A 20,091-nucleotide genomic window follows, 5' to 3' on the forward strand; every position below is an offset into this window, starting at 1 on the left:
TTCCACCTAGTTTTACTGTTTTTAACAAACAGAAATAAAACATATTTCATGCTTATTCAATACATTCATGTTTAACTTTCTCCAGCTTGAAACGTATTACAGTTTACATTTCATCCATGCTTCATTTTTTGTCAGACCACAGACAAGAATAATGGAAGTATGGAACATGTTTTTTTTTTTTTTTTTTTGAGAGCATGCTGATACAGAGCTCTTCCTCTTCCTTATATATGAAATATAAATGTTCCTGCGTCTTCCACAGGATCAAATCAAGCAAAAACATGACTTGTGATGTGGCGATCAGTAATGTTTTTCATTTTAAATACAGAAGGTCTGTGTTTTTGAACTGTGTGGAACACTGACAATAGCAAACCCTACAGCCAGGACTAGAATATGTGGCATTATTACATCATGAGATGACATGTCACTATCTGCTCCTGGTACATGTGGCCGCCAGAACTAAAATAACCACACACAAATAAACACACGCTCACATGCAATCACTCAAATACACATTACTTGACTTGTTGCCGTTTCAGTCACCTTTTCTACTGTTGTGTGAATATATGAAGAACTACTTCATAAATATGTCCTAGGTTTACTTACGGTGCAGACTGAGCGATATGTTGATGACTCTCTCCTCTGTAAAGCTCTTCAGATTGGGGATCTTGGCACATTTGAGGTGCGTGGATGAGGGGGAGTCACCCACATGGATCCAGCAGACCGTCTCCTCTGCGTAGAGGAAGTCCATGGCAGTGGTCTGTTTGGTGCTGGTGGACAGCAGACTGTGGACCGTGGTGCCGCTCAGGGAGGTGGCCTGGATGTTCTGGGAGTTAGCGATCAACAGGACAGGCAGCCGGTCTACTGGCACTGAAAATAACATCGACATGACTTCAAGCTTGACTGAAGGAACATCTACAGAAAATCCCCACAGGCTCTGTCAAGACTGTTTTGTATTCAGTCCTGCTGCTGTCTGCTGGTACAGTACTCACCATTCTTGGCCTTGCAGGAGCGATTGTCTGGCTGGGACAGGTAGCCCTCCACACAGGAGCAGGTGTAGGATCCTTCAGTGTTGGTACAGGACTGACTGCAGGTCCCATACACACTGCACTCATCGAAATCTGAATCAAGTAACAAGTGATGGTTTTACTGCTCAGGTAGAGCAAATAAAAAAAGTCTACTTCTGGAAATGGACTGAAAACATGACAAATGACTAAAAATGAAAACACAATGATGCCACACTGTTAAAAACAAGTTACATTTTGGCATGTTTGACATTATTTCAACTATATCTGCCAAATGAATCATTTTATTTTAATTTAAAGGTTGCTAAGCTTTTAAGGTTTCTAATTGCGGGGGATGCTCCAATCTCCCAGGCGCCCTGAACTACCCACTGCATGCTCTCTACTTGATTCAGTTTGGAAAAAACCTGGGTAAACACTGCTGCAGCTTTGGGCTCACAGAAACTTCAGCAGCCAGAGGAGTTACCTGACAGGTTACCGAGGCTTACAGGATAGAGTTAGTTATTGATGAATTTTACATATATAAAGTGATGAACAAAAATGCAAAGACATATATTTGCAGCACATGCCTAACCACAGGTTTCATGGAGCGTGGCTATTGCATAAAGGAACTCACCTTTGCATGTCTTTCCATCCTGACTGATCTCATAGCCGCTCTTACAGTAACAAGCAGGTCCTGCTGGTGTTACCGCACAGCTTTCCTGACAACCCGCGAGAGAGCAGTTGGATATAAACTCTGAAAAGACAAAGAAAAGGAAGGGGGAGGAGGGAGAAGACAGGAGTGAGCTTTTAGGTAGCACATTGTGATTTCTGGCAGATGAGAGGTGTGCCTGTAGGTAAAAGGAGCAGGTGCTGCTCAAGCTATCACAGTAAACGCTTTACGGGGAATATTTACAGCTCAGCGTGGTGATGAAGTGCATAAATATTTGATGTAGGTGGCTAAATTGTTGACCTACACTCTCTGAGGCCTCTTTCTTGCCAATGAGGCACACACACACAAATAACAAACAGACAGCTTGAAGACACATCAGCTCATCATCAATCAGCATTAGATGAGATCCACACTGAGTCATGATGAATGTTGTTTAAATTCACGTCAGCACTTTAGACAAAACAACACAATATTCTACCAGGCAGAGCCACAGATGAGAGAAAAGAGTTCAGCATCAGAGCTCATTAACCAGACACAGACACAAGGAGTTAAACATATTAGTGATTTTAAAAGTTAACCCTTCGAGGTCACAGTATTATGTCACATTGTTTTGACATCTCTACCTGAAAACACAACACATTCTTAAATCTATATGACACCTACATTACTGGCTGGTCCTGAGTGACATGGGGGGAAATCTAACCGCTAGTCCATCGGCACCCAGTCTAGGCAATGGGTGACCCAGAATTTCCACTCATATTGGTAAAATCAATAAACTACTAAGGCCTTTTTAAGAGAGAGGATTTTCCCCCCAAAGTTTAACCCACATTAAACTTTAAATGGAAGAGACTATTCTGACAATGGAAATCTTTCTGTACCTCAACCACAATCAGTTCCTCTGCTCTAACCCTGACATCTCCAAAACTGCACACACATCAAATGAGGAAAAAGGCACAAGCACACAATGCTACTATTGTCACACCTTCCAGTCAGCTAACCGTCTCATAATTGAATCTCAGCAGAGTTTTCAACAGTGCAGTGCGCATCCTGTGAGATACAGTGAGTCATAGTCAAACAAACACAGTCGTGTCAACCCAGGCTGAGATCTATCAGTCACAAGTGATTCACTTTGCCCAGAAACAGGGGAGGAAGATTCACACTAACGCAACACCTCCGGAGAGAGAGAGAGAAACGGGACCAACAATCTCACCACACTTTGAGGATGAAGGAAACAAACACCCACAGTTTGGTGTTATACTTGACTGCACTATACCTACTGTACTCCTGCGGTACAGAAAATACATTCCCTTAAATCGATTGTGAAGTTATACTGCAGCCTGAAAAGTTTCAAACTGTTTTAAGTGCTGAAACAAGGAAAAAAGAAACCACAAGGCTCAGCAGATTTTCATTGTTTTGTGCAATTTTACCTTTTGTTATCCCAGACTTTTGGTTTCCTAATTTGCTCTACTTTTTTTTTTGCATATAACCAGCGCCCTGATTGTAGCTGAATCTGTGTCCATCGGGTAGGTAAGGTTATTTAATCAGGGACTTCAAAGCACTAAAAACACTGTTAGGCACACAGAGCAGATGAATGACCATTACCAGTATGTTATTTTTTTTTAAATATAATTTGTATCTTAAGTTCTTATTTGTGCCTAAAGTCACATTTGTTATATCTTTTATTTAATATATTTGATCTTTTAATGTCTTATCTTTTAATATTCTTAATGTTGTGTTTTTAACGTTGTAAAGCAATTTGAGTTTCTCTATGGATGAATGTTGCTCTATAAAAATAAACTTGCCTTGCATTGCATTGATACTAATCCATGTACAGTTCATTGAATAATGTAGAAAGTTAAAAAAGACTCTGCACACTAGAGTCTTGGCGAGACAACCACAGGTCAAATTACAGACCGGAATTTTCCAAAACAAGTCTGAGCACCCAACAACTGAGATGTGTTTACAGAACCAACATGGGCAACTATGTAAACAACCTAAAGTGACACATACCACACTAAATATTTGATCATTGGACCAAACTAAACTACATGAAATGACGCCTTAGAAAACAAACCAAAATCAACAAGAGGAATGTGACTGACACATATATACATTTACACACACACATAATAATTTATACGATTTCAACATACTCTGACATTTACCCTCAACCAAAGTTTAAACCATGAAAAACAGCCACACACGCACGCACACACACACACACACACACACACACACACACACACACACACACACACACACACACACACACACACACACACACACACACACACACACACACACACACACACACACACACACACACACACACACACACACACACACACACACACACACACACACACACACACACACACACACACACACACGGCCTGAAAGTTCATGAAATGTTGATGTCCTCTTCCATGCCTCGCTCCATGTTTCTTTAATAAATATTTCATCCCCACTCAAGGTGTACTGGTGAAAAATATCAGATATAGAAGAGACGAATGCACAAACCAGGCCAATTTAATTATCAGAGCCTCCACATAGAATAATAAGTATTATTTTTTGTTTTACTATGTTTCAAAAACAATATAATTTGTAAGACTTTGATGGAGCAGAAGGTGAGATATGAAATGTGGGGATGACTATTATCAAAATATTCATTTAGACAAATCAAGGTTATGAAACAGATAAAACAAACATCAGGTTACACATTCTTGGTGCTGCAGTAGTGATGCTAGATTCTTGTTGTTCTGTTATTGTTGTTGTTGGGGTTTGTGTGTGTGTGTGTGTGTGTGTGTGTGTGTGAGTGTATGTGTATGTGTTGGGGGGCTTTTATGCCTTTATTAGGACTTTATAGGACAGGATATATGGGGAGTGAGAGTGAGGTTTGACATGCACCAAACAGCATCAGAACCTGCAGTCATGTAAATGGACTACATCGCCTGTGTATGGAGCCACTGCTGTACCAACTGAGCTAAACTGGCGCCCTTCTGCTAGCTAGTTTAAAGTCTATTTGGCTTTAACAATTTAAAAGACAAAGCCGCTTGATGGACATATTTGAATTATCTACCATTGACTGTGTTCCTCTGCTAACCTTTACACAGATATGACTTCATGCAGAAAAGTTTTACTTCCCTTTAGACCTTCACTCTTTCCTGTAACAGCTCATCTCTCCGACACAGACACACTATATACGTACTGTTTTGCACAATCAAGATCTATTTTCTCTCATTATGTTCAACAAGATCAGCACATTTTTATAAAGGGCATTATATTCATCGGCCTCATCATAAATGTCTTTGTGGTTTCAAAATGACCACTTCCCTTATTTAATGCGTTAACAGAATTATGTAATGACAGCTTGCTTCACATATATCCACATACAGGATGTCACATATTACAGACTCATCATTAGGTCGAGTCTAAAGAGAGAGTGGAGAATGCGTGTGGCTTGATAAAAACCACACACACACACACACACACACACACACACACACAGAATTCTATAACACATAACAAAGCACAATCCAGTGTTGTTTCCATAGATCTGATAGACCAGTCTGTTGCTGTCACTTCACTGATACTTCACACAGTGTGAAGATTTCAGAGGTGAGAACTGTACGATAAGCAAGCCATAAATATAACAGGAAACCAGCCAGACACTCTCACTTTCTCCCATTTCTTTCACACAGACATGATCCACACTAACACAAGAGCTGTATCACTAACCTGCACGTCTGCTAAAAACAGATATGTGTATTTGTAGTTGTGTATTGTGTGACAGTGATACCTCTGCAGTGTGGTCCCTCATCCCAGCCATCGGTGCAGTCTGGAGCCCCGTTGCACAGTTTGCTCATGTGGATGCAGAGTTCAGTTCCTCCACACTGGTACTCGTTGGTAGGGCAGCGGGAGATGGTGCTGTGTGGACCTGAGAGAGACAAACACCAAAACGGATTACTGAAAAGGTCAGGACAGAATAAGTAGTGCTGTTGCATTTAAAAATGTGAACTTTTTTAAACACGCGTGTAGCCTTTTATAGTAATAATCTTACAAATAATAAGTAGTCCGTATCCTGTTAGATTAGCCTCTAAAGTAGAGCCAGATCAATTAATCGCCTATCAGAGATAATATCAGCCGGATATCATGGGAATCGGCTGATTTTATCTCTGATATGTGCTGATACAACTAGGTTTATTCAGTTAAGTTTATTTTTTTTTTTTTATATAGGCTAGATTCTTAATTATAGTTGTTAGTTTCTTAATAAAAAATAGTGTTTCAGTGCACTATTGTTATTCTGGCCAATAAAAGTTTTTGTTCACCCTGTAAAAAATACAAATAAAATAAAAAAGGTCTTCTTTACATATCTTGCTTGATTACAGCATTTGAGGGATCCACACAAGTGTGTGTCTATCTATCTAACTATCTATCTATCAATAAAGTCAAAGATAGATCTAAGAAAGATATCAGAGATTCATTGAAATCAGATATTATGACTTCTTAAAAAAATACATGTTACCTTCAATCCTTAAAAAATGCTTCAATCCTTGATATCTTTTTCATTAATTGATAAGTTTACCACTTATCCAAGTTGTTTACATATCACATATTGTCATCTCCTTTTTTTATATATATTATATATATACTGTATATAAATGTTGAACTTTCTCTAATGTATACATTAACGTTGTCCAGCAGCAAACTCTGGTTGGATTTTGGGGATATCTGTGAGCAACTCTTAACTAGATTTACTAGACTTGTTCTTTCTGCATGAGCTTGCAATAAGAGCTGCTCAGTCAGCAGGCAGAAACATAAGCAAAATGTCATGTCAAAAAAAAAAAATCAAAACTCAATAAACCCCCGAAAATGTTCACCCAGATCCAGCTGTGCCTCCTCTGTCACACACAGTTTGCGTGAAGCTTTGTAGTACCCACGTGCAGAACCATGAAGCTATGATTCCCTCTGATTGATCTCACCCTGGGATCCTTGTCAAGTGCCTACTCTCTTTGTCTCTTTCATCCATTTGGTTTTGACTATAATCTGTTCGGTAAAGCAGAAAAGCTTTAATATCAGTCTTTTATAAAATGCTCCCCTTTCATTCTGCCGATGGATGACAGACTTTCTGACAGACACTGGCCTCTCTGTGTGGCTGACAACATATTTATCAGAGGGAACAGACACAGAAATCTTTCTCCACCATCTCCCCCCCAGTGAGCGCACATCGAGCTATCATCACTGTGACGGGTCTCCTCACAAACCTTCATACACACAGACACACAACAACCTGTGGTGTGTGGGCTATGAAAACAAAACAGAGAAGATGTCGACTGACTGAGAACACTCACGTTCACCCTCGCTGGACATCGATAGGCCAGCTCGATCCCTTCATATAACCCGCTATTTCCCTTAAATATTATCACAAAAATATAAGAAATGTCACTTTGTAGCAATCCATCATGCTCATGGTCTTACAGCCACTTCTGATGAACAGAAGGGAACAAAAGGGAACAATCGATATTAGTCCTGTTCTAAGCACAAGATCAGGTCTGTAACCATCATCATCTGTCAGCACACCCCTCATCAGATCAGGAAATACACAACAGAAAGAGCAAAAAACAACATGCATCAAATATCTTCTCCAATCTGATCTGAAAACTCCAGTTAGATACTAATGTATCTAATGATACATTCTTAACAAACTGAGTGTCTGAGCTACACATCAGTCATTCAAATGTCTTCAGATGACTGCAAATTAGAAAACAGTCAGTCAAAGCTTTCAAACTCTTCATTTGAAAGCCTGTGGTACGCTCTCATACACAGACGTACAGAAATACATGCTTGTATGTGGAGATAACATATTCAGTTGTTGTTCATATAAACCCAATTCATAATGATATATCATACACTATAGGATCTATCTGAGTCAGCGAAGATCAATTATTTATCACTCCATGAGCACTTTGCTGTTATTAATCCAAGTTGCGTATAAAAACACGGGGAAAACAGACAAATTCCTGTGTTTCCAAAGTAGGGAAACCCTGTAGACAATTTGACATCCTCTTCTTGTACTTTGAGTTCTGACAAATGTTCATAAACGTCTTTGCTTTCATTGACTCTCTCTGCAAGAACACCACAAAGGCAAATTCATTTTCATGTTAGAGTGAAGAAACCCTAAATTGATTTCTTCAAGAACTGTACCTTTCTCATCCAGCATGAATTTAAATTCATCTTTTGTTTCCTGCCAAATAAGCAGGCAGAGCCAGCAAGGCACAAATTCAAAAGAACCAATGTGGCAGCAAAAGATGGCCACTAGAGAAAACTAGCTGGTACTACAAACACCCTATTATCCAAGCAGAGCCGAGCCAAATGACTACCTTCACTGCATCTGCAGCGTACACACAGCCATGCCAGAGGCACAACACCAACACTCCTGCCAGTGGAGTGGGACACATTTGGTATTGTAGTAAAGTTCTGAGAAAGGACTTTGGGATCCCTGGAGAAGAAAAATATTTATCTTGGATGAATCTGCGTTTGGCCAAAACTTTTCCCTCCATGACACTAAATCTATGCAGCTAGACACAAAAGCAAAGGCTTTTCTCCTTAATGAACTTATTACTGAACTTCCATCCACATAAACACCAATGACTCAGCACAATTCTTGAGTCCAACTAGCCAATGTGTTGCCCACAACTCTGTGCTGTACATCTAAACTGCTGCGCCACTTTCCCAAGTTTCTCTTGTTTAGTTGGTTGATGACCAACAGACCAATCAGAGACAGTGTTTGAATTTTGCTTCAATAACAACAAATATATCCCAATTAAGAACTCCTTATCTATAGCCTACTGTTTATGTTTTTAAATAATGTTTTCGTTAGGGCTATTTAAAAAGGATAGAATGATATTTGAAACATGGTAGACAAAAATGCTTTGACTTTTTGTGAAACACTGTTTCACTCTCTCACGAGTGAGATGAGAAGATTGATTTCACTGGCTATGATTAGCTTAGCTTAGCTTAACTTAACTTAACATTAAGTCTGAAAACAGAGGGAGTAGCTCTGTTCAATAATGATCTTTTTTCGGGTTATGCTTACTATTATTATGTTAAAAAAGATAACTTAATAAGGCAATTTAATGTTGTGCGTTTAACAAATGTTTCCTGTTTTAGGGAGGGTTTCTTGGCAAACAGTTTCTGAGCTAACTGATAAGTACGGAAATTTGGATTTATCTCTCAGCAAGAAAGCAACAAACAAGCGTTCCAAATTTTGTATGTATTCCTTTACATTCTAAATAAATATGTAAGTAAGAAGCATGGACGTCTTGCTTTCTTCTTTTTCATTTAAGGCATGAACTTTATTTGAAACCAATCACTCCTCTACAGAGTTCATCTCGCTCGGCCCATGTGGAAAGTCTGTCCCTCCTCCTCCTCCTCTTCACTCTCTCACATTTTTTTTTATCTCCTCCCAACATTTTTTTCCTCCAACATCTGTTGACCCATTTATAGTTTAAGTGTACAAGAGGAGGAGGGTGATATGTAGGAGAAAAACACGGAAAGAAATAGATCGAGAGAAAGAGAAGTGAGAGTGGCCGAGAGAGAGAGAGAGAGAGAGAGAGAGAGAGAAGACCAAGTGGAACACCTCAACCACAGGAAGTGGACGGTGCCCCACAAGGCCTCATTCTTGTGCGAGCTGGCAGCAGTCGGCAGGGCCGCAGTGGAAAAGGCATTGCTAATTTGAATTAAACAGGGTCTTTTATTTAACATTCCTTTAGTGTGAGTGAGCCAGTTTAGCTGGCCCAAACTTTGGGAAGTTTCTATTTGCTCTATTTCTTTTAGATCTACACAGGCTGGCCTGTACAGCGTCAACTGTTCTGTTTGGCATCCAGAGAGAAAGGGGAAAAAAAGTCCTGGTGTCTCCATCATCAACCCGTACCTTGTGACAGAGCTAGTGGCTAAAAAACTGAGGCTGAAGATTTGACTATTCTTTTCCGACAGAGAATTTGTTCCAAGTCTTGATTTCTCTGCTACGGACGTCACATAGACGTAACCAGATACCACAAGAGATTTCATTTCTTCCATAGGTCTAAATGACTCAACAAAATCACCTGAGGACATGCAAACAACTTCAACCTCCATGCAGTGCGATCACATGAACGTAGAATCCCCATTTCTATAGGCAACAAAGTAAGCATTAGACCCAAACAAAGGCTTTCTTCACTTAGCATATGTCAAAAGTTGATTGCAGCGTGCCGGATTCCAGACACCTTGCACGAGTCTTTAAGCTGCTGCACATAGATCACATGCACTTTTTCAGTCCGAGGGTGTGAGGGCAGAGGGGGTGGCAAAGGGAGGGAGAGGTGGGGGCTGACAAGAGAACTGCAGCCATTGTTTGGATCACACAAATCCGCTGTGGCCCCCTACAAAGCAGGCTGAGCTGCAGTCCCGTAAGCAGCGTCACGTGCCAAGCCTGATCTGAACTGTGGCACGGCCAGCGGCAGGAGGGAGTGCTGGGGAAACTGTGAGGGTCAGGGGCCGGTGATGGAAGAGGGAGCTGACCCTTTCTTGTTATGTGCTGTTTTAGGATTAATACTCGAAGATATATTTTGCTAAGTCCATGCTAGGACCTTTCATAGAGGGTTTTTTACTTTCACAAGAGACGTTTTTGCAGAGTTACTCATCTTGGAAAGCATATCTTGATCCGTGTCTCCTTTCCAGTAGTGAAAGGAGTCCAGATCTGGGTCTGGTTTTCCTGAGCCGAGAGCTTGTTAGGCTGTGGGGATTTTCCATTTACTTGTTCAAGTTTCCCCCTCCGCATGCCGGTCAACCCAATGCTTATTCACCCAACAACAAACGCACAAACAAATAACAAGATGCTGCCAGTGATGGAGCGAAACATAAAAGGGACTTTATGGGGCCCAGAATGAGGCCAACTGTAATGAGCAACAAGGCTGCTCGCTGCCTTCAGTTTATTTGTAACATGTGAAAAAATGTTAGAAGTACACATAAACATCCAGAGTATTAACTCACATTCTACCAACAAGTACTTGATGATTAAAAATAATCCTGCTACTTTTCCCAGACATCAACCATCCAGATCGAGTTGAATAATTTAAAATGTTGATCCACAAATACACCTCATGAATAAATAGTGCTGCACCAGTTTGCTGCCAGCACCTCTTAATGACACTCTAATACAGGGTTTTTCTGACCATCAATGACGGCATACTCATAAACCAGCTGGCCCTTCTCAACCCACATGACACGCTCTTGGACGAAGCAACTGAATCCTGACCAAGCAGCCCCGAGGTACCCCCCTTTGCCCCCACTTCTACCCCCTCCTTCTCCGCTGCCCTGCCAAAGAAACAAACTTCACACAACTAGGACACAGCACAACCACAAAAAAGAAACATTAACACACAACAACAGCAGAGCTTCATTGAGGCTAAGAGAGGACACGGTGGGAGGCAGGAGAGTTTGTGTTTGAAATTTTACACAGTCTTAACAAAATCACATGAAGCAGTCGAACGGCAAGCAGCAGAATAAGAAGTGGACAATGACTGCACTTCTCTGCTGTTTATTTGTGACCTATCCTCGAAATACTTCCTCAAACAACACATTAACCTGCAACTCCAACTCCTCCTCTGGATGCCTCGTAAATACTATGGGTTTTATTTAGGGCGCCACAACAAAATGCAATTTCATGGTTGTTGTGTTGGGAGAAAAATGCAATAAATACATCCCAAAATACTGTGTAATGAATAAAAAAAAATTATATCCAACATTTGACTTTTCAGATACATTTGCCAAGCAATCACTCCATACAGGTCACAAAAAGGTAGATAGCCTGCCAGATCCCTAAAAGTGAAGCCAAAGCAAGTCAGTTTCCCCCTAGTGGCTGCCTTTAGTATTGACCATAAAGCCTGCCTCCTCCATGTTAACAGATGGGTCACAGGTCTTACTGAAAATCTAAAATACTCTGCAAACAAACGTATCTCGTGCATTCTGTGTCAACCTCAGGGTTCTTTGTGTTTTATCGGTAAGTTTAAAAGAAAGTAACATCAACACCTCAGCTCAACCAGCCAATCTCTACTGCGACTATTGGGGTCCAAATGATGTAACCAGCAACAAGATGTCAGTGTCAATATTTAAAAAAGATTTTTCCCTTCCTTTTGTACAATGATACGGATTGGAGACACACTGTCCATTTTTATACACAGTCATTGATTCACACTATTTTAGCATAAGCTAGCATTCCGCTACACTCTGTGCCACCGAGATTTAACCTCGGAGAAAAACGGTGTCCTCTGCGCCAACCCTTGGTGGATGTTGGGTTTCATGCTCCCTACTCATCTCTTTCCTTCATAGTTATCAACGCCACATTTCCATGTCTTCCTGGGGGGCTTCTGGGGTGGCTGGCAGGGTGACAAGCAAAGCAGGAAGGCTAAATCCAGCTCTAGCAAGCACAACAAACTAAGCGTTCTCCAAACACTGCTCCCCAGGGCAGAGAAACCACAAAGCAAACAGTTCTATCAGCAGAGTAAATTGCAAGATTCATGCAGGACAACACCGCCAGATACTCTGAACAAATAAACAGATTGAGCATATATCAGTATTGCTTATGAAACGAGAAAAGTAAAGGAATATGCACACAAAGGAAATCAAAAAGTTGTGTTATTCACTTCGCGCACATATTTCCTTAAGAAAAACAAAATAAGACTCATTGCTGACTGAATAAGGCTCTTTCATAGCGACCCTTTTCAGATATGGAGGAGACTCACTATTTTATTCGTTCGCCTCTTATTTCCTCACAATAAACTGAGGATTAGCTTAAAACTATTAGTATTGTATAAGTGTTGTTTTTTTTTCTTGAAAGGGGACTATACAGCTGCCCCAGAATGGCTAAAAATATGACAGAGTCTGTTTTGGCTTATAGAGTTATTCACCCAGAGAGCAAGAGATTCACTTTAATCGTCACAAATTAAACACCAAGCCATCTCTCCTGACAGTCATCCTCGTTTGTTACAGAGTTGTTTGTCCTTTGAATTCGTTTTTTAATTATCACATAGATTAAAAAAAAGGCAGCTATGCTAATAACAGGAAAGGCCCAAGGGGGTCAGAGAGGAGAATGAGAGTAATCGTCTTTGTGAGTGCCAAGAAACCCGAGGAGACCCGAGTCAGACAACCACTGCAGCAGACAAGCTGTGTATTCAATAATGCAACCTCTCAAAGAGGATGTAGTCATTCATTACAGCTACTCGTCAGACACAAGTTAGTTTGCCATACGGAGAGAAAGATTAGGCACGCGCTACAGCCAGGTCTTTTGTTACTGCTTCCGTTAGCCAAACGATCATATCGATATTGTTGATGTCCCTCATTCTTCTGCTTCATAAACCTCCCTTTTTTAATCTTCTCTTAGTCTCAGTCTTGCTCCCCGTCCTCCCTCTTGGGTGCCTCCAGTCGGCCCCACCCCCTACTGGGGAGACAGCCCTGCTGTGATTACATAATGCTCTTTTTAAAATTTAAACCCCTGACACGCTTTTCTTGGCTGAACACTCTCGTCTGCTTCAAGGGGCCAGCTTTGCCCTCTTCTGCCCCAGCCTCAACTCCTCGGCTAAAAATGTCACACTGGTGGCCAGCGGATCACATCCGCCTCACCACACCCATAAATAGACCCTGTATACACATATTAAGTTTATATGTTGTCCGTCTGTCGTTCATACATCTTAACTGTAGCAGCAGCCCAAATTCCGTCTGAAATAACTCATTTTGAGAGCCTTATGAATCTTTTGCATACTTGAGTTTGAATATAACTTTATTCTTAATGTAAAAACTTAAGCTACAATATGTACGATTTTGGTTTGGTGTGCCTTGGCACCCAACAAAGGTCTCTGCCTGCAACTGCACTGCGGTAAAGACACAAGTGCATCTGTTGACAAGCAGAGGATGGGAAGGCTGGCAGACATTGTGAAAAGCCTAACAACCATGTAGACTGACAAAATACAGTAATATTACCAGACTTTGCCCAAATATGACTCTCATAGCGTCTTCAGTCTGTTGTTTGGAGTATGTGGCTGTGTATTTAACTGTTACCATGACGTCTATGGGCCTTGGCTACATGGCTAACATTAAAGAGGATAATTCATTTCTGTTCCAAACTTAAAAATCTAACTTGAAAATAGAGAAAGGGAAGACCATTTATTTGGTGTGAGATGTATTTATTGCATTTGTATGCAAACCTTAGACATAACTTGGGTTAGATGACTGTCTGCACCCGGTACAACTGCTAAATCAAGACAACGATGACACAGATATTGAAACAGCCTAACGCATAAAAATCTGTTATAAATAAATCTGCAGGGATGTACACACCACACACCTCTCTTTTTCTCTTCTAAGCCTCATCCATCACCATCCCTTTCCTCTTAGCCTCAGAACATTGTATCAAACTGCACTGGCTAATGGGGTACACAATTTTTAATTGTTTAAACTCTTATTTAAAGAAAGACAAATATTGCCTCTACTGTATGTAGAGCCAAAAAAAGAGAGGAGAAGGTAGAGATCGGATTGGCGCTCATGCTCTGACACCTGCAGCATGTTCTTGCAGGAACAAGGTGCTGCAGGGTGACAGACTCTTTCATGTTGAGCTGAGCTTGTTTTCTTTGACATATTGATAGCTATCTGGACTGGGTGGAGGCTGCCTTCAGGAGACAGTAACAGGATCAAACAGGTCACTTCCTCTTCTACATCTGAACAGTATAACCACTGACTGTGGGTCAACTGTCCGCTAAATGACACCACTGATCAAAACAAACACCAAACAATAAAGCCCCATGTCTCATCACAACTTCTGTGGGTCTGACTTCTGAGCAAGTAGATCAAAGAAAAAACATATTTCATTTCCACTTATTAGTCTTTGATTTCTATAGATAGGAGTCAGTGAGACTCGCATTACATCATGAACGATGAGCTTCTCCACTCTGAAAGTGGCTGTTACAAAAGTGCTTCATCTCCTAAAAGCTAATTGCAGCCTAGGTGAGAACTGTCTTTAAACTGCCCCTTAAACAGGCCAGACGCAGGGGACGTCATTGCAACGTTACACACTTCCTGTTTGCACTTACTGTACGTATTTATTATTTCACAACCCCAATAAAGTCTGCAGCCTGAGGAGGTGGAGCTCAGGAGCCTCTGCCCTACCTGCAGGCTATGGAGCAGACTCTTTATCTCCCCATGTAACGCCACTGCACTGTTTTCAATTATTCATTCATTAGGAATGCAGATCAAAGTACTATATAAAAGGTCATTTGCCCAGACAACCATTTTGTTTTTGTTTTACTCTTTCAGCATCCCTCTATGCCAGTCTGACCCAGCACCCAGGGGTACAAAGAACTGCATTGTGGGGGTGACACAGCAAGGCAAAGCAGCTGCACTGGACAGTGGCTGACTTCCCTGGCAATAGCCAAAGCGCTGACAAAGGCCACTGTGAAGCCCTGTCCACATGAGTGAATAAATAAACCTCTCTCATGCATGGTTCAATCAGCAGCATCTGCAAAAGTGACCTCCCAGAGAGCACTTTTATTAAACAATCAAAGTCAAAAAGTCAAAATGTTCATCAATATATTGGTGTTGTACATACAGTTTTTAGGGACATGTTCATACAACTCTCTTGTATGAGAAAGTTGCATTTCAATGAATTTTCAATCTCACTGTGAGTCCAGCTCAGAAAAGTGGATCTGGAATTGTGTATATTTGTATTTAAAAGTATATTTACAGTACATATGAGCAGGGTAAATGCAAATCAACCATATTTCACTAGGTTGAGATTTATTCAGTATCTCGGTACTTCAGCCCCAAACACCCGCTCTGCACCACACATCGTGTTTCTAAGCTTTTACTCAAAGTCGCATCTGATTTGATTTGACTGATAATTGACAGTACAGAGCATCGGTACACATGTGGAGGGAGGGCGATACACTTGAGACAAGGCTCTGAATGACATAATGGATGCTGTGGTGGCACAGTTTTCCTCCAAGTGCATGTCAGCGAACAAGATGCACACAAGAAAACTAATTTAATAATGCTGGAAACATGCTTTTCAGTTCTCAACAAATAACAGATTTGGACCCAAATTAACAAGTTAGTCAACTTCTCATTACTCTTCAATTGTCCTGTCTCTAACTCTCAGCCCAGAGTCTTTTGGCTTCAACTGAAGAAGCCAATCTTTAAGGTCACAAATATGTACCTTTATTTGATTTGATTTAAGTGTTACTGAAAGTAATAAAAACGTCATTAGTTTTGGACTATCTAAACCATTTATTCTGTGCATTAGAGTATGGAGTGTATGACTGATTCACAAAGTGAGTCATTGTCCAGGAAACGCCTGACCAACTTACAATATAATTATAATATAATTAGTCTCTCAGTTTAGTTGCAGTGGGGTGTTATCAAGAGGTGCAGCCCAAAATGTCTCTGGACACTACAATCAATCACAGCAACATAACATGCTGCATAGCCATATCTGCTAGACTATTGCTAGCATCAACCACAAATTCATCATAAGGCATAAACATGAATCAGTAGCCAACACATGCGATTTATAGGTAACATGAATTCATGTCAAGCCTGTGGATGGTTGTACTTGGCTGGTAAACAAACTGCCTCAAAAGCTATGAACACATCTCATAGTAGATCGATGGTGCTGATTTTCCCTACCAGTAAAAAGGTTGAATGGAAATCTCTCTGAACAGGAGGACAATATGGTATATACATGGAGTGCAAAATAAGTTAGTTTGAAGATTTGACTCCTTAAAGTTACAATTGTATGGTAATGAAACCTGTCACACAGTGCAGGTCACTGACCGCTTTGACAAAGTGGCAACCTCCGGTGTTGAAAAAATAAAGCCATTGAGGAAGTGCAAAAATCTGCAGATCCTTGAGGCTGACCGCAAAAGAGCCTGTTTACAGCCTGGTTCAAACACAGAATTTGGTCTGAGCAGATCATTTCTGCACACACTGATCAGGGTTTTTTTTTTTTTTTTTTTTTAAATCTGTTTTGATATGAAGGATAGGAGTTATTCATAAGTAGAAGCGTGTTTGTTTGCCCCGAGGCAAAAAAAATTGAGATATCATTTCCAATATGGCGACCTCCATCAAAGGGGCTTCAAAAATCCACTAGACGTCACTGAGACTACGTCCATGTTTTATCCTGTCTGAATAGACCTGTGTTTGCCACAAGCCTGAAAAACAATGTCAACAATCTTCACCTCAAATCAACAACAGCATTTAGAGAAAGTGAAGGACAATAAGGACTAGCATCTCTATTGTCTCCCTAAATTGTTTTTTTTGGGGATTTCCAACCACAAACTGTGAAACGCCCAAAACAGCAATGAGTCTTTTAGTGTTTAGGAATAACCTTGAGTGAGTACCAATAGATAAATCTTTGAGTTACTGTTGTTTCTGTCCCAGATAGAGACAGGGAAGGAGGCTGGCTCACAGATGACTGGGTAAAGAGCAGGTTGTGAAAAACAGCAGGTTTCTCCATTGCCTTGGGCGAGTCTCAAATGACTTCCAGACCTCCTCTCTGACAGTCTGTCGGCGTCTAGACTGCAGCACCAGCACTCTGCCCTGCCCTCCAAGTCGCTCGCTAACTCTCTCCCAAACCGACTTCACACTCACACACACACACACAGACACAGACACACACAGACACACAGACACACAGACACACACACACACACACACACACACACAGTGCCCCCCATCCACCCGAAGCCCTCTGTCCTCTTAAAAAACTACAGGCGTTTTGAGAGCCAACCAAAAAGACACTGTTGCTTTCATTCCCTCCCCAGGGTTTCTGCTCTGAAGTATCTCAACTCAATGAAGACTTTAAAACGACAGATGGATGTCTTTTTATAGAAAGGCTTTCTGCTTGTTTTTTTTTTTTCTGAAAAATGTAGCCACTTTGATTTCAAAATCACAGAAAGAAATCACATGAATCTAACAAGATAAACTTTGTACATTTCCTTAATGAGCATGAAATGACTGTGTAAATGCAGAATGACCTCTATCACTCGCTGATAAAACATCCCATTGTTTTCTTCAGCCTTGCTGTGGTTAGCCAAACAAATCTAATAGGTTTCAGTCTGTTAGCTCAAGACGGTTTTCAAGTCAATACAATCGAAAACATTTACACAATGCCAAAACCACCTTGTGCTCGGACTGGCTGAAGATGTTACATGATTTTTGTGACGACAAAAATCAAAGGTTTGGCACATATGGCACATAGATTTGTAGAACTAGTTTCTCTTGACCTGCTGTAACAGCTTCTATTATGAAAATGTACTTTTTTTTTTTAATGGGAGGGAATAGGAGATGTCACAGACCGTATGTAGTGGTTTGTATTATCTCTGTAGACTCCAATGTTAACCCTGTATGGTTACATTTCAACCAGGCTTCACTCTGTTTTATTTTTCAAACACTTACAAACATCAGGCTCCTCATCAGAGCCGTCTGGACAGTCCTTCTCTCGATCACAGCGCCAGCCCTTCGAGATGCACGTCACCCCGTCTTTACACACAAACTGCTTGGGGCTGCAGGTCTTTGGGGCTGAAAAGAGACAAAGAAAAAAGGTGATTTAATTAAAAGATTCTGAGATGAAAACCGCTCCTTTTGTGTCACTGACTTTGATTGCAGAGGTCTCATTAGCAAGCAGGGTCTGTTGTGTTCTGAGTCAATAGTGGCCCTCACTGGCCCTAATTAGGCCCTGGAAAACTGTTATTTGGCATAGAGGGAAGAGAATGGATTCACAAAACACACTCACTAACACACACACACACTAATGCAGGAATGGAAGAGCTTTACATAAACCTTCTGCACTTCAGTATCCAGGTCAACCTCCCCAAGCCAACTCCAGTGATGAAAAACGTCCGTAGGATATCAAAAGAACATCTTGTTCAGTAACCCCCCCCTCCCTCACCAATCATCCATTTATCTTTCAATCAAAAGCTTCCAGAAAAAGAAAGACTGCCCACTTCAGCCAAAGCCAGAAGGAGGAGGGAGGGGTAAGTATTCAAACCCACGTTAATTGAAGTCTTCTATGATTGGCATATAAACATTTTGACAAAACACACTCACAGGCAACCGAGCTGAGTCACCCTGAGGAATTCAGTTGAAGCTCTTGATGAGGGAGTCTGATAAAGCCTACAACAGCTTGAAAAAGCCAGTGTTGATCTTGACTTTTTTATGATGTAGTTAAAGATGCAATAGACCAAGGAAAAAATAAAATAAAAATATAGAAGACTTACACCTGTTACACCATTTATAATATTTGTTATTATACAGCAGTTAGTTTTGAATGAGTAGGCCTACTCCGATTAGACAAGCACCGAGGCAGTCCATGACCACTGGTATAAAGATCAACATCACTGGGACTTTTCACAATCTGTATCACTCCGCCTCAGCCAGGTGTTCTGAATACAGTAAGTTTACATTAAACATGAGTTTTAATTGGTAACTCCCTGCATGATAGGTTAAAACAAACAGATTAATGTCCAAAAATCTGATGTCTGGTCTGTGGTAACCATTGACACAAACAGTGAAGTCTTGCAACGGTGCAATAGAATGTTTGAGTTGCTTGGTAACACGTCAATCCCAGTTTAAATGTAGAACTAGTTGAATTGTTGGAGTGAAGAATTATAATCTTCTGCTTTCTACTGTTTTTCTTCTATGCTGGTTATTAACCTGTTGTATAAATTACATATTGTTTAATTACTTGATTCTGATTGGCCAATTACACATAGCAACGGTGTGCTATTCCTTGATAACAGACTGTTGTTAAAAATAAATAACTGATACTCTGAGGAGCAGACGGTTGCTAGGGAAGTGGCTCTAATAACAGACTCTGGAGGATCTGTTATCAAATCAATCCTCGGACAGAAGTCCCGTTAATTTGATATTGGTCTGTTTACTATGAGAAAAGGAGACGATAACAGCAAAAGCAAAAGATTATAAGCCACAAAAACTGCAAGAAATGAGAGAAAAATCGATAAAACTGAAGACTGGCACATCAGGAAAGCTGGGCCAATCGAAGTCAAATGTGAAAAATGGAATTCATGGTGATTTTAAAAAAAAAATTGTCAAGCTTTCACTCACGTCTAAAAAAAATTTCTTGAAGATTTTGCAGCAATCAGACCGTATGATTTAAGTTGCATGGCCCTTAGCTGGCAATCTGATCAAAACAGAAGCTTAAACTTTCACTTATGTACTTTCCACAATGTAGCGAGTTACTGATACTATACGATTCTATGCTGCTATTTTTGTGTTTTTTTATTTCTTGTTAACAGACTGAAACAAATGCCTACCTCAACACGTTAAGAAAAGTTAAGGCTATTAAGGTTGGCACTAAGGTTTAACACATTAGGAAAC

General features: G+C 40.6%; 1 protein-coding gene across 2 annotated transcripts in view; it reads right to left on the reverse strand.

Moving 5' to 3' along the window:
* The window catches only part of LOC132977808 (low-density lipoprotein receptor-related protein 1-like), a 93,680-nt gene that overhangs the window by 59,146 nt on the left and 14,443 nt on the right, over positions 1–20,091 (reverse strand). For both annotated transcript variants that reach the window (XM_061042660.1, XM_061042661.1), the window contains exons 2-6: positions 18,151–18,273; positions 5,471–5,608; positions 1,636–1,755; positions 990–1,118; positions 604–867 (exon numbers count right to left, since the gene is read on the reverse strand). In XM_061042660.1, coding sequence (XP_060898643.1) covers positions 604–867; positions 990–1,118; positions 1,636–1,755; positions 5,471–5,608; positions 18,151–18,273 — 774 coding nt within the window. The remainder of the gene's footprint in view (positions 1–603; positions 868–989; positions 1,119–1,635; positions 1,756–5,470; positions 5,609–18,150; positions 18,274–20,091) is intronic.

The sequence above is a fragment of the Labrus mixtus genome, chromosome 7 (assembly GCF_963584025.1).
Source record: "Labrus mixtus chromosome 7, fLabMix1.1, whole genome shotgun sequence".
Taxonomy (NCBI): domain Eukaryota; kingdom Metazoa; phylum Chordata; class Actinopteri; order Labriformes; family Labridae; genus Labrus; species Labrus mixtus.